This window comes from Calypte anna, chromosome 3, assembly GCF_003957555.1.
Source record: "Calypte anna isolate BGI_N300 chromosome 3, bCalAnn1_v1.p, whole genome shotgun sequence".
Lineage (NCBI taxonomy): Eukaryota > Metazoa > Chordata > Aves > Apodiformes > Trochilidae > Calypte > Calypte anna.
In genome coordinates, this window is record NC_044246.1 from 109,527,055 (window position 1) to 109,543,248 (window position 16,194).

At 40.8% G+C, this 16,194-nt stretch overlaps 1 protein-coding gene across 2 annotated transcripts in view; it reads left to right on the plus strand.

Moving 5' to 3' along the window:
* CLIC5 (chloride intracellular channel 5) overlaps positions 1–16,194 on the plus strand; it is a 79,041-nt gene that overhangs the window by 42,433 nt on the left and 20,414 nt on the right. For both annotated transcript variants that reach the window (XM_030448365.1, XM_008499831.2), the window contains exons 2-4: positions 6,867–6,976; positions 7,324–7,449; positions 8,815–8,921. In XM_030448365.1, coding sequence (XP_030304225.1) covers positions 6,867–6,976; positions 7,324–7,449; positions 8,815–8,921 — 343 coding nt within the window. The remainder of the gene's footprint in view (positions 1–6,866; positions 6,977–7,323; positions 7,450–8,814; positions 8,922–16,194) is intronic.

A 16,194-nucleotide genomic window follows, 5' to 3' on the forward strand; every position in this document is an offset into this window, starting at 1 on the left:
AGAATTGGCTGGGTTGGAAGGGACCTCTGAGATCAAGTCCAACCCTTGATCCACTACTGCTGCAGTTACCAGACCATGGCACTGAGTGCCACATCCAGTCTCTTTTTAAATATCTCCAGGGACGGAGAATCCACTACTTCCCTGGGCAGCCCATTCCAGTGCCTGATCACCCTCTCTGTAAAGCATTTTTCCTAATATCCAACCTAAACTTCCCCTGACAGAGCTTAAGCCCATGCCCTCTTGTCTTGCTGAGAGTTGCCTGGGAAAAGAGCCCAACCCCCGCCTGGCTCCAACCTCCTTTCAGGGAGTTGGAGAGAGTGATGAGGTCTCCTCTGAGCCTTCTCTTCTCCAGGCTGAACAGCCCCAGCTCCCTCAGCCTCTCTTCATAGGATCTGTGCTCGAGTCCCTTCACCAGCCTGGTTGCCCTCCTTTGGACCTGCTCCAGGACCTCGATATCCTTCCTGAACTGAGGGGCCCAGAACTGGACACAGGACTCAAGTTGTGGCCTCACCAGGGCTGAGCACAGGGGCAGAATCCCTTCCCTGGACCTGTTGGCCACGCTGTTCCTGACACAGTCCAGGATGCCATTGGCCTTCTTGGCCACCTGGGCACACTGCTGGCTCATGTTCAGCTTCTTGTCAATCCAGGTGACAGCTTTCCTCAGGATCTTAAACCTGCCATTATTTCTGAAAACCCTGAATCTCTCAAGAGTGCATCTCTCCCCAATACTGCAGAGATCTGAGAAGTGCAACAGCAGCTCCTAGGAGATCCTCAGCTCAGGATGTGCTGCTCAGCTGGGCTGAGCCCAGGGGAACAAGCCAGCTCCCTTAGACTGGCCAGCAGTGCAGGCCAAGCTAAGCTTATGTCCATTTGTAATGTATGTCTGTACATAAGCCAAACTCAGACAACATTTTGGCTGACTTCTGAGGAGCTGGCTAAAGAATTTCGCTGCTTCCTTTTCGTTTTGTTACTACCCTGACAGTGTTTCCAGCAAATGCTCTGGTTTTATTTGACGTATATGCACATGGTCCATTTCCATGTCCATGTTCTTAGGAATATATTCCTGCTCTGTCTTGCCCTTCCTTGGAAGGCTGTTTCTAAGAGTTTCTCCCAGGAAAATGAAACCTTGGGAGAAGTCCAATTAACTTAAAATGCTGCACAGCAAATTTGCTATTGTTGTTATAGGCCTCCATTCAGGAAAATACTTAAGGATGTGCTTAAGTCCCATTGAAATCATCAGGACTTAAGAACATGCTTAAAATCAAGCATATACTTCCTCTGAATTGGGATGTATTTCAGCACATGCTTAAATGCTTTCCTGAAGCAGAGCCACAGTCAACAAGGGTGTCTTGTGATACACAGGGCTTGTGCTACAAGATTTACTTCTTACTTGAGACCTACCAGGGCTGCTCTATGAATACACACTCCTTAGCTTGCCTCGCTGTTGGTGGCACTCCAAATAGCTTACTGGCTTTTATATTTGGAGAAGAAGTTGTGAAAGAAAGGAGACAAGAAACTGGAAAAAAAAAAAAAATCCTTACTAAAGCAATACCTTGGCACGTCTGAGCTCATGTTTCAGCCAATGATTTTTCCCTACAATGGTGATTTGTGCTATTGTGTGTGTGGTATAATTACTAAGACAGATTATTATTTCTTTAATGGCACAAGAAATAGGATGTTTCCTGGCCTACTCTGCGTTTTGAATAGGATTTTCACCTCCCCTTTGGGTTCTGAGAGTAAGGAGAGTAAGTGTCAGAAGGCAGGCGCCTCCCCAACTTAAAAACAGAGGGTGTAACCATGTCTAATGTGAGTCTAAATTTTGATTTAGGTATGATGAAATCAAATCCCTCCTTAATCCTTACTGGGAATCATTGAGGTGAATTAGCATGCCTGCTTTTGCTAACTTGTTAAAAATCCCTTTGAAAAAGAAATGTGGTTTAGTCTCACCAAATACAGCTCCCTGCCTTACCCTAGAGTCCAAGACAGCACTGGGCCATTGAGCAGAATGGCCTCAACAGGAATAAAATGAAACAGAGGGGGAATTGATAAAACCAAATATATTCTCTCCTGGAAAAAATGCAGTGCTTTCTGAAATGCAACTCCTTCCAGTGCTGCATTTTTAAGTTGGATGCTTAGTCATTATTAATGAAGATATATTTCTTTAAAGCTGCCATGTCTTGGGAATAACTGAAAATGAAATTTGCTTTTTTCTTCCCCTCTTAAGGTTATTAAAATAATATACAGTTGTCTGTGTGCATTGCAGTCATTGTGAATGTACCAGCCGGAGTATTTTTTTGGAACAAGTGAGAAAGTTTATTCCAGTTTATTGAATTTATAGCAAAGTAGTAGCTTGAGCTTTTGAAGAGCTCCCTGTTCATGTTGTTCAGCTGTGCTGTGCAGTGGTTGGAGGCTCTGAATATTACTGCTACATTACACTAATATTTGGCACTGAGACTTTTCCTTTGCCTCCAGAAACTCTTCATTCTCTTCCTTATTAAGTGGCAGGACATCTCCCACTTGTGCACACAAATACCACTAAGGTTTAATTAACTCATTAAAAAAAGCTGAAATATTTAAGGAGGAGTGCTTTAGAAATAACAAAAGGATTCTTGTTCCTTTTTGCCATTACTCAGATAGACATGACTATAGCAAGTTCCAACCTTTCCTCAGTTGGTGTGAAGTACCTGAACAGATGGAGATTAAGTAGAAAAGCATTTCTTTGGTGGTTTTTTTTTTTTGGTTGGTTGGTTTTTTTGTTGTTGTTTCTTTGTTTGGTTTTGGCTTTTTTTTTTTGTAGCAAAACTAATACAAAATAAATAAATAAATTTATGTCAATGGGAGTATAAAGTGATGTTTCCAAGATGGAGCAGTAGAATTCTCTAGCAATTAGGCCTCCACAGGTTCTAGACTTTTGTACTGCTGGGGTCCACATTCATCCCACTTAATTCAGACACTCACTTAATTCATTTGAAATGAAAAGTGACCAGATTCATCCTTTGGGTGTGCATCTTGGCCTTGCCTGCACAAGAGACCTTCCCTTGGGCATCAAAGTTAAACTTCAGTGTGATAACCATTGGTCAAAGAGTCTCATCCAGCAAATCCTTGAGTTCTTTTTATTCTTCCACAGTCACTTTGGCAATTTACCTGTTCCCTTCTCCCTAGGGAACAGAAGGAACTGGTCATATGCAGGGAGAAGGTGGCTGTGAATCTCTTTCACAGCTTTGGAAATTAAAATGCACTTTAAGAACCGTTTCTGTGATCCTAATGTCTACAAAGCCTCAAGTCTATCCTTAGTAGCAATCAATAAATGAGAAATACCAGGTATTTCTGACAGGGAAAGTGCATATATCCTAAACTTACCCTTTTTTGAAAGTGACTGATCACTTGCTGTGTTTCAGAAAGCAACATGAGAAACCTTTTGTCCTCATTTGTGAGTAACAGCAGGCAAAAAATGGTGTTTCTCCAGCTTGTCAAATACTTGTTCTTTTCTTTACACTATTTGAGTTCTTGATCTTGATGAAGGTATTATTTAATTCCTGCATTTCTGAGCCCTTGACTTTGGATGGGTACATAATAGGTTTGAATTTAGGCCTTACTGGGGTGCTTTAAGCAAGCTGTTTTTCTTTGAAGCTGAGTAACTAAGCCTCTCAAGCTCTCTGTTCTTCCTCATCTCCTCCTGGTAGTTAATAGTCTTCACAAGGGATCTCAAGACACTCTGATAATCCTTTGGAGTCATTACCTACTGAGCTTTTGCTCTTTCTGAGAGCTGAACATTGAGTTACTGACTGCTGTTAGAAGCAAATAGAAAGGAGTCATAAAACCAACAGAGCCTTGACTATAATTTCTGGAAAAAAAAAGAGCTGAGTTTAATGGATAAATTGTGTTACTGGGGAGATTTTGATTCTGTTCCCTCCTCTGTCACCAGTTTGCCTTGTGATTTGTGGTAGCATTTTGAGTTATGCCAGTCACATGAGATCAAAACCCATGAGTCAAACTCCACCCAAATCATGAGCCTGGCTTCCAGATCCAGGAGCTTTGAAGGGAGATCATACGGTACTTTTTTTTTCCCTTTAGTTTATCTTTCATTTCTGGAATTTCCTCTGTCTATTCCTGATGTGTCTCCAGCAATTAATGTTTCCCACTCTTCTGGAAGTGTTGGGAAGATATTTTGATGGTTTGGGGCTTTTGGTTGACCCTAACAATTAATTTCATTTTTGATGTCTAAGTGAATCTTCTTTCTTCCAGACTCTGCATCTTTCTGTTGTCCTAAATGGCTTTTGGATCCCTCAACCTCACACGACCCATCACTACTGTGTCTTGCTCACTGCTCATCTGCTTTGTGCTCTCAATAATTCTCTCTAGTCTTGAGAAGGTTTTTCACCATTACCTTGCAGGTGAATGGAGAATGTGTAAAAAACCACAGATCTGGGTAATCCTTGACTTTTGTATGGGAATATTTAATTGGAGAGAAAAGCAAAGTGGTTCTTATGAGTCTCTTGCCTGAGAAAGGTGAAACTGTTAGTGCACAAGAAGTGTGTGATGAGGACAGGCAGGAGATGTCTCCATGAAGGATGGAGACCTGCAGGAGGGCTGGAGCTTTGAATATTATTGTAAGAAAAGACCCCTTTGCTTGCAAGGTCATTGCAGGACTTGGCAAACCAGTGTTTTATATTCACTTTGAAGGCGGCCAGGTGAAAAGTGAATCATGCTTAATGGAGTTATAAGCCAAAGTAAATCCAGAGCAGGTAAGATGAGAGTCAGCCCTTCTGTCTGCACCCTTTTGCCATCTCGTTCAGTTGTTAATCGCTTTTTCTTCAGGTTTTCCATTTGTAATATATTGTTTGTAGACTCATACAGCTCCATTCAGAAGAATATGTTTATGAATGAAACAGTGAAAAAGTCAAGAGGAAATCTGGTGTCCTATTGCTGTTTTCTCCTATAGAATTTTCCTCTTTTCAGTAAGGGAAAGAAGTTAAGTTCTTGGCAATGATTTAACAAGCCAAAGCCAAATCAATAATAGTGACTTTGCAGTAATTATTGCATGCAATGCAGTGGGGTTGGGTATTCCCATGGTGACACTGTCATTGTGTTGCCATGAAACATCCAGAGCAGAGATAACTTACTGGATCCAAATACCTCTAGAATCTGAGTATTTGAAGATGAATTTGAACCCAGACAAAACCTCTTTACAACCTAAACCTTATGATGGGCTGTCTCGAAGCCTTGAATTCATGCTCTCTCCATATTTTGGTGAATAGAAAATCATAGAATCATAGAATCATAGAATTGGCTGGGTTGGAAGGGACCTCAGAGATCATCGAGTCCAACCCTTGAACCACCGTTGCGGTTGCTAGACCATGGCACTGAGTGCCACATCCAGTCTCTTTTTAAATATCTCCAGGGACGGGCAGCCCATTCCAATGCCTGATCACTCTCTCCGTAAAGAAATTCTAATACCAACCTAAACTTCCCCTGGCACAACTTAAGACCGTGCTCTCTTGTCTTGTTGAAAGTCGTCTGGCAAAAGAGACCAACCCCCACCTGGCTACACCCTCCTTTCAGGGAGCTGTAGAGAGCGATAAGGTCTCCCCTGAGCCGCCTCTGTGGAATTTGTCTTTAAACTCAGAATCTCCAAAAGCTGCATTCAAGACATGAGAAACTTTCATGGTGCCTACGAGAAAATCTCTTAGCTAAACATTTCACAAGCAAAGCCTGAAACTGTAGCAACTAGACACATCTCAAAACGTCCCTGGCTGTGCTGTGAACGTATCACAGAACTGTAGTAATTAAAAGCAATTCCTTACGCAAGACACAGAGATCCTACCTCACAGCTTGAATATTAATAAGGTAAAATTTGTGATAGCAAACACATTAATATAATATTTTCTCCAAGAGAAAAGGGCATGTGTGTGCTCAGGTCTTTCATCAGCCATTCTTGGGCACACACTGTGTGCATAAAATACAGTTACACAACCCATGTGGATCAACAACGGAAGGCTGGTTGCTTCACCAGGATTATGAGAATCTTTTGAACACAATGGTACCACAAATTAATATGGAAATCTATCAAAACCATTATCGTCCTGAAAGCTTTGGCCACAATAATAATTACTGTAGAAGGATGTTGCCCTTGGAAGCAGCTTTGGCTCAGTTCAAACAGTGTTATTTGTATCCCTCCATGGCTCAAAGTCAGAGTTTGCATGGCTAAGGACCATAAATTTTTAGGGGAAAAAGCAGGCTGTTTCCTCAATGCTAACACTAGCAGTTTTTAATTTTTTTTTTGTAATGGTTTGCAGGCAACTCATTAGGTACTAGAGATAGAAACAGACTGAATGTGGCAGCTGAGATCTGTGTTGAACCTTAGAAGGATTCAGATGGAGATTTATGTCTGATTCTGTTTGTGTCTAAGGCTCTTGCTTTACTAGATGTCAACAAGAAGGAGTGAATGTCCAGAGTGCTTGGGTTTAAATCCAGATCTGAAATTCTACATTTTGGATAGTAAAACAGTGGAGCAGAAAACTTGTCCTGAGTTTTGTAGTGTGGCCCTGAAGCACTCAGAGCTTTAGGAAAGAGAGCAAATGAAAGAATAGAGAGTCTCCCAGATGCTACTTGCCAGTAGCAAGGGACACATCGCCTATCCCCTGAACTACCCTCAGGAGAGGCACCAGGTTTCTTTCTCAAGCTCCTGATGAAGTCTGGATTTTGGAGTAACTCCATTCTTGTGCTGATGGTAAACAGGCACTGTTGGTTATTTTTAAACTGCTTATTTTTCTTTCAGCATCCAATTTTCCATCTTGAGGGAGGTAAGTGACTAACTAGTCTGAAATCTATTTTTTTTTCTTTTTTTCTCTCTTTCCAACCCTCAGGCTGGTATTGATGGAGAAAGCATTGGGAACTGTCCATTCTCCCAGCGTCTCTTCATGATCCTCTGGCTCAAAGGAGTTGTGTTCAACGTCACCACCGTTGACCTGAAAAGGTAAAAATCATTCTTTTTAGTTGAAATTAATGACAGGGTCCTGTGTTTGCCTTATAGCAAGGCCCCACCAAGTTAAATGAGATTTTTACCTAGCATAGAGAATCTGTGGTGCACAACAAAATAGTTTGGATCCAGCTTTGGTGTTTTTTTATTTTTTTTTAATTTGTGGAATGTTTTTATATTAAACAGGGTGCTTGGGGTAGTTTCAAAGTTTCTTAACCACAAATTACAAAAAAAAAAAAAAAAAAAAAAAGGAGGGCAAACATTTTGTAGAAACTATAAATATCTGTGGAACTACCTGAACATAAAGATTAGTAATTTCATTACATTTTTTTTTCTTTTTACAGGAAGCCAGCTGACCTACACAATCTGGCTCCTGGCACCCATCCACCTTTCTTGACTTTTAATGGAGAAGTTAAGACAGATGTTAACAAGATTGAGGAATTCTTGGAAGAGACTCTTGCACCTCCAAAGTAAGAACTTGGGATTTTTTCAGTCAATATTCCATTTCCTAAGAATGAAAGATGCCCTAAGAGGAGTTCCTAAAAAGCAAAAAGCACTCCCTCCTACAATCTTTACTTAAAGGAGTAATATTTATTTATGAAACTTGCTGGCTTCAGTGAGATGACTTCCATGTGTGAAGGTTCCTTGTATGACTAATATCTGCAGAATGTTTTCTCTGTACACATTTCAGGATGCCCTTGTATGCAGAATTAAGGAGACCAAGACTTGAAAAAATCTGTAGGGGTCTGGTGTCCACATTTTACAAAGCTAAATATAACTTGGAATGGATGCTGAGAATTGCCACACAAAATATCTGTGCCAGGAAAAGCATTTTACAGCAAAAATCTGGAGGTTTCTGAGCTGTATGGTGTATTAGAAAGGTTGGAAGAGGAACTGATTACAGAGTATGAGAGGCTCTGGAGGCAAAGTGCTCATTATTCCAGTGAAGAAATGTCAAGAGTCCATGACTGGAAGTTATAACCAGACTAATTCAGATTAGAAACAAGGCACAGATTTTTTTAGTATGGATGATTAACCATTGGAACAAATTATCAAGGAAAGGTCCAGATCCACCAGATATGCCTTAGTTAGTCAAACATTTTGGATGTAATACAAGGATAATGGGAAAAAGAAATTGTTGGCTTGTATTTTGGACTTTAAAATCTATGAATCAATGAAAATTGGCTTGGTTCCTTATGGAGTGTTTTACCTCCAACTGAATCAGCAGCTAGAGGCCAATCCTGAGGCAAGAGGTATATCAGATATTTAAATTTGCTATACTGTGGTCCAAGACCACTGAAGTCAGTCTGTGTTGGTCTTTCAAATCGAAATATTACTTTGCACCAGATGTCTATAAAAAAACAATTCAGAGACTGAAACCCTTATGTTCCTTCACATAATACTAACATGCCCTAGGTTACAGTAACCCAGGGTAATACTAACATGCCCTGCTATTCCATCCTGGAGTGCATTTTCATCAGAGGGAATTAGACACGAGCCATTCTCAATAGAGTGAGCTCGGTGCCAAACTCTGCTTCACCTTTCTGGTGTCTTGGATTGTGGTCACAAAAACACAAATGCAGTTTTACCTTTCTCATGAAGCCATTCCTGTGCTACCATCTAAATGCCTGTCTCAACAGACACAGCTACTATTCAGAAGGGCTTGCCAAGCTGGTTTGTTTTTTTTTTGTTTTTTTTTTTTTGAGATGAATGACAGCGTTTATTGCAGCTTCTTGTACAGAGCTTTTTTCTTCCATCTTGTGAATTGTATCAGCAATCATCACTATCCTGCTGGTAACAAGACGTTACTCTCCACATTGCTTCTCTCTTTTCAGGTACCCCAAGCTGGCTGCAAAGCACCGGGAAGCAAACACTGCTGGAATTGACATCTTCTCCAAATTTTCTGCATACATCAAAAATACCAAGCAGCAGGATAATGCTGGTGAGTAGGATCATTACCAAATGTACCAAGGAGCCTGTGTGCTCAAAAGTGGAATAATTTTGCTGTTTTTTCCATCATGTTGTGTAAACTTCGTTGATGTTGTATCAGGTACTGTTACTGATCAACTTGAGATGGTTGGTCCCAATTCACATGTTGAATTAACTACATCTATACTAGTAAATAAAAAAGGCCACAGAGTGTTCAGTAGCCCCTTTACCACCTGCCATCCCATGGCTCCTGTTCATACAGCCCAGGATCCCACACTGCTGGTGGTCCATGCTACCTACTCTACACTGCTCAGGCCCTGCAGACAGGACTGTGTGTTTGCTGGACCCAGACCTCTGCTGGTACTGAAAATTTAGCAGTGAAGAGTCATTCACTGTGAGGGAGAGCAACCCGTGCCTCCACCTTTACTAATTTGTTAGGTGTGACCATCAGACTCTTCCAACTTTTCTCATGGTTATATGATGCTGTGACAGCTAATTTGCTCGTATAAACTGAGTTATATCAAGACATTAAACACAAAGTAATTAAATGAAATAAGTAGCTATAACAAATGTAATGGCACACTCTATGCTCCAGACTTTCCCTCACATATTTGTGTGTCAAAATAAATATCCCCCCCAGAAGCTGAATGCCATGCATATTTACACACATCCTACACTGTCTCCCTAATGAAACTGCTTTTCTTTTTCACATTCCTTTCACCCCAGGGTGGCAAGATTTCATCTAGTCTAAGCTCCTGTTGCTTTATGAAAGCTCACTGCCATGAGATGTTCTAGTAGATCTAGACTATTTGCAGTCACTCACTGATGAACATCTTACCTTGTAAGTTTCATAGAGTCCTAAAACATGTTAAAAATTGTGCACTTTCATCATATCATTCAGATAAATCACCATTTTTTCAGGTTCCAGCTCTGCCACAGATTTCATCTCTGCACTTAAACTTCATTTCCTGGGGTTTGACCCATGAGGTGAAAATGGGTGCATGATGATTTATGGCAGATAACAATCTTGTCCTTAATATTTTTTTGTATTGTTAACAAAAGGAAAAATAATTGCAGCACTTCACTTGTCAAGGATGCTAAAAAGTGATTCTTTTTGTCTAATGCTAATGGGATGCTCAGCTAACCTTTGTCAGAAGTTGGAAAAGGAAGATAAATTAAGAGTTAGACTGAATAGATGTTACAGAGAAAATAAAATATCTTGGCCATTTACAAAGAATTTTTATGATCTGCTCCAGAACTGTAAATCTGAAATTCATCTGTGCTGTGCTTTGCACTCTAAACCAGTCCTGGATGTCTGTCCACAGGCATAATCCCAATGTGTTGCTTCTCAGTAACTGCAGCATACAGATCTGTGGTCTCATAAGGGCTGGCAGCTCCTTCAGGAATATCTGCCTGTCCTAGAGGTGTCTGCATCTGGCTATAACCAGAGCTGGAATTCAAGGTCAGGTATCCATCACTGGGAGATAAGGAGTCTTACCCTGCAAAGTGCCTGTGGCTGGGTCTCCACGTATTTACTGCCTGCCTTCCTTAATGGGAGCCTTCCCTAGTTCTGCCTGACAGACTCTTGAAAATAAAATTAAATTGCTTCCCAATGACAATTAAGCACACCAAGTTTGTTAAGAAAGGAAATGTTGAGCTGCATGTGAGCAACAATCTTTGTTCCCTGCATATGTCCTCAACCCCATTTTGTTAGCTGGTTTGTGCACACACTGCAATCTTTGATCGTACTGATACTCAACTTCCTTCTTTGAAACAGAGAAAATGGTTTTTTCTTAACTTTCACAGCTGGAGTCCTGCAGTGCAAGGAGAATAATGCAGGGATGAGAAGTGTTTAGGTAGCACCTACGTAGTCTTTCTGTTAATGGAGTGAAGTGCCTGAAGACCTCAGAGTCCTTGGAACTTGTGCCATGACAACTAAACCTTCATTTCAGCAGAATAATTGACTCTGAGTTTTCATGGGTTAAGCAAGAACAGGTTTTCCCTTGTCCCAGGAAGTTTCCTCAATTCCCTGTCCCGTTCATCTGAACCTGCAGCACTTATTCTGAAGGTGGATTTGGATGGCAAATAGTGAGTTAATTAAAAGGTAGTTGTATTAGCTTTCTTGAGCAGTGAAAAGACTACAAAAAGGAAAGGACTGAACAGCTCTACATATATTTCCTATTTCTTTTTGACTGGTATTTTTAAAAAGTGCAGCATGAATCAGAAAGAAATTTGGGGCTCTAGCCCCTATCTGCTACATGCCATTTTGGAGCAAATTCTGACGCCTCATCCTCCCTATATTACAAGCAGAAGAAGGTGGATATAGTTTGGTCATAACAGGAAGCATTTTATAAATGAAATTACTTAGGAGAATATGCCTTTCCCTGTGTCCACGTGAGGAGGTAGGATTTGGCCTGTGGTTATGTTACACAGTTTCTGTACACCCCAGCCCTCAGATAAAGGTCATGAATCATGTCTCAGAGTCATCCCCTGTATTGGCTCTCAGTTCCAGCTGACTCAAGTACTTGTGTTAATCTGCAAGGCCACACCACTGACATCAGAAAATCAGTTGCTCATTATCAAAATAAACAAATAGAAATATACTTGTTAATCAGTAAAAAAGAGGAAAGAGAGCCCAAATCACAGTATGTAAAGAATTATTTTAATTTCTTTCAATTGGGAATAGGAGAACACTGAGTAATCAAAAGCAGCAAACATCAGGCTTGTTTAAATTAAGTCCTCCTAACTTGGGAGTCAGAGAGGTGAATTCATTAATGCCTGGCATATCAGGCTGGCAATTTGTGGCATCAGCCCATCTTTCTCTGTGAGAAGTGTGGGTTAGGCTTAATTGTACATGATCATTCTTCCTAGCATGCTGGTTTAGCTGAGGTCATGTGCTGAGGTAACATGAGCTCTCACTGCAGCCTGTGGCTATTATTTCTTTGCAGTAAAGTGGCATGAAGTGGTTGGGATAATTAATGAGATTTATGCAGTATGAGGATAGTGGATGTGAGAATTTATGAGAGCCTAATGCACACCAGAGATAAGCCCTAGCTGGTCTTCCTCCCAGGAGGGTTTACAGCCAGGCTCGTGCAATAATTTCAGACTCAAGTGATGCCATGACAGAGTCTTTAAGTAGCTGATTTGTAATTTTTTCTGATAGTGGAAAAATTACTGAAGGAAACAAGATCTGCAATTTCTTGGTTCTGATGTGTTTCTGGCTTCTGGTGTGTAAATGAATAGACACCATGGTACATATGTCTGTTTGTTTCTAAGATTGTGATACCCTCTGCTGGCAAATATGTGAATGTCTAAAGTAAGAAGCTATACAATCAGGGCTGGAACATCCCCTCACAAAATCGTTTTCCCTATATGAAGACAGCTTCCTCTTACAAATGCAACACTGTCAAAAGAGAAGTGTTTCATAGCAACCTATCAATTTTGACAAGGCTTTTCATGGAAAAAATAATGTTTTTTCTGGATGAGTTAAAATTACTTTGAAGTAAAATGCTTTAACATTACAGAGAAAAATAGTGCTTTTTGTCTGCATTCAAGCAGTACTTCATTAGCCACACGCAGTTATATTTTATGCCTGGCACGGGAGCAGGTGATAACCTTCATCTGTAAGTTTGTATGGCAATATGTTATTGATCATGATTCATTTACTTACCGAAGGTATTTGGCAGCCAGGCTGCCCTGATTTAATAGTTCCCTGAATTTCTGATTCTTTTTTTCCATCTTTGTTTTCCTAACTTTTCTGTCTTACAATATAAAAATGTTGAAAGGTTTGGAACAGGCTGGCGAGAGCTGTAAGCCCAGAAGCAAACATGCTCATGCCATATCAAAGTCCCACCACTTTCAAGCTTCTTGAAAGGGAAGGAATTGATTCCAGATTCTCAGGATGTGGCAAGCTGTGTTTAAAGCAAGTGTGTGCATTTATTATTTCAATTCATTTCAATTACAATGAGCTTGATTCCTTCCACCCCCAATGTCAGTCAATAATATTGTAACAGGCTTCTCTCAAAGAGTCATCTCCTTGACACAGAGTTAGATCCATGTCTCACTTCAGTATCACAACTGGGATTACTTAGTCCTCTGGCCATTGCCACCAGGATTCACCACTGGTCACTGGAAGGCCAAGTGCTCATTCACACCAGAACAGGACCACTTGTGAGAGTTGAGTGGCAGTAGTCTTAAAAATTGTTTCCTGGGTGCTCTTGCTCAAGTTTTCACGTCCAGTTTGGGAGGTTTTGGATCTTAGTGACTTGAATTTCTAGACAGAGCTTTTCTCTGAGGAGAGGAAAGTAACCCAAAATCTTGTGAGCTTACTTTGGTTCCTTTGCTTGATATTGAGCAAATCACTCAAGGTCTGTACAGTAACCAGGGCAGCAACAATTTTTCTATTCATTGGAGGTGGATAAAATTTAATTAATTGGAACGCTGTGTACATATTCTGTATCCTGCTTATTTTTTCCTGTGAGACTGTATATTGCAAGCCAAGAGGACAACCTATAGTAACCACCCATTAACTGTCCCGCCTAAATTTGTAAGTTCTTTGGCTCACAGAATGAGCCCTTTGATTTCATTTATGAGTTTAAAAAGTTGTTCTTGAATTGAGTTCTTAGGGGGCACCAGCTCCAGCGTGGGTGGGCGCATTCATTAGTGGTACGGAAGGATATTTCACTGTATGGCTCTTCAGAAGGAGCTGAGCTGGGAGACCACCAACATGATTTCATGCAGAGGAATTTCCAGCCGTCTGACCAGAGGACTCCACTTGTCTGGTTTGGATTTACATCAAGAGGCCAAAAATAAAAGCGCATTTAAATCATTAACTTCCATGTGATTAAATGCCATTCACCTCCTTCAGTAGCTACATCACACTTTGTGGTTAAGTGCGTGAGGTGGGAAATATCTCTCTTTGTGGGCTGTGTATGTACAGGGTATGTATGCACACACACACATAGGGCTAGAATTAAAACTCTTCTGCAACAGTTTTACACCACGGAGTTACTCTTGCTTGGCAAAGAGTCAGAGCCGTAGTATTATAGAGACGTGCACAGGCTGGGCTGCGTGGTCTGATTCTTTCTAGAAGCCATCAGGTACTTTCTGCCTAAAGAAGCAGAAAATCACTCCAAAAACCTGTGTAGAATGTTCACAGCACTGTCAGCTTTGTGGTGAAGAGCCTTCATGGCACCTCAGCTGATGTACATAGCTGGGGTAGGAGCTTCGTGATGCTGTGGATCAGTTCCCCATGACTGTGACAGAGCAGGTTAAGAAAGGTGTGTGACCCCCTGGTATCTATGGGGTGACAGGGATCTTGGATCAGGCTCTAATTTGGGACCAACATTAATGCTTTAGGCTTTTTGCACGGATTTTTGAGATGCCATATAAATATGTAGGTATAAATATCTATAAATGTGTATGTGATTGTAAGGACTGGATGGAGGAGGTCTGCAGGTGGCTTAGGGACTGCATATGACGGAGAGAAGAACTGGGGAGCGAAGTGGATGGAGGTCTGCTCCAGTTGTTCACTGAATCATCCAGGTTGGAAAGGAGCTCTGAGATCAAGTCCAATCCTTGATCCACTTCCACTGTGGTTCCCAGACCATGGCAATCAGTGCCACATCAGTCTCATCTTAAAAACCTCCAGTGACTCAGAATCCACCACCTCTCTGTGCAGCCCATTCCAATGCCTGATTACCGTCTCTGTAAAGGATTTTTTCCTAATATTCAACCTAAACCTCCCTTGGCAGAACTTAAGTCCATGACCTCCTGTCTTTCTGAGAGCTGCCTGGGAGAAGAGCCCAACCCCCCCCTGACTCCAACCTCCTTCCAGGGAGTTGTAGAGAGTGATGAGGTCTCCCTGAGCCTCCTCTTCTCCAAATCTGACATGTCTCAGCCACATTTACTAAGTGAAGCAGGTCTATAACACGAGGGGCTGCACTGGTGGCCTTCAGGAATTTCACTGACACCAACCCTCCCCTGTGGCTGGCCCAACTCTGAATCCAGGACTGGTGATTTTCTATTATCTATCTCTCTCAACTTTTCTTCTCCTATTCTTTTGTTTTATCTTTCTCTTTCCTAAAATTAGTAAATAACCACAATTTTTTCCTAGGTTATGCAGCTTTAACATCCATGTATTGAGGGTTTTTCTTGTGATCTAAATAATCAGCCTTTGTGATTCACAGCCTGACCATAATAATCGAAGTATCTGCTTTTGTGCTTTTATTCCTTCTTATATATATATATATATAAATATACATTCATACATACTTGAGGGTGATTTGTTTTCCCTAAGTACTGCTCAAAAATAGCCTTTAACTGTTAGACAAAATTATTTTTTTTTTTTGTAGAGAAACAAACCTTGAGTGTAGTTTTACCTTAATCTGACCAAGGGGTACTCAGACAGCCTGAGGGAGAATTATTAGTTTACTCAAAGGGTAACTTTGCCCTCAAAGAGAAACACTGTCCTAGGATGTGGAATCTCCAGTTTGAGTGAAGCCACAGGATGTGACAGTGATGTCCGTGTGTCAACTTCACATTAGTTTTTTTCCTTCTTCCTCTTTAGTTGCAAATTTGCCCTTTGCACTGCAATACCCCACACTTCACCAAGGGCAAGAGTGGGACAGTTTTTCCTATCCCGTGGTGATACTAAGTTTTCTCTGTCATGCAACCAAGGAGGACTACAAACAGCTATTAAAATATTTTTTAGCAAAAAGGACTGGCTTTGTGATGGACTTTCTAGCTGTGGAATGTCTCAGAATGACAGATCTTTTACTGCAGCATTTCAAAGCACAAAAAAAAAAAAAAAAAAAAAAAAAGGAAAAAAAAAAAAAAAGAAAAAAGGCTATTTCAGAACATTTTAAACAAGTTTTTATGGCTCCCTCTGAGCTGAGTACTGTTGAGCTCGTGGTAGGGAGAGTGCCTGGCAGCTTTACAAAACCATCCCTAATATAAAAAATACCCAATCTTTAAAACATATGTAAAATAGCTTTTCTGCAACATTTGTGGCACATAAAGTACCAAATACATATTGGTGAGTGTGATATAAAGCTTTTATTGCCATTCATTGGGGATGACCCATATAACTCACTCGTGATATGTTAATAAAATCGTTCTCCGCTCTGTCTCTTTATAAAAACACAGATGTAAAGACCATTAAAACAGTGGTGATAGCTGTGTGCTAACTTGTTAAGTAGTGCCACAAGTTGCATTTATCATCCCTTCTAAATTGCTTTATCTGCCTTCTGCCTGGTAATCAGAGACTGACTCTAAATTACTTAGAA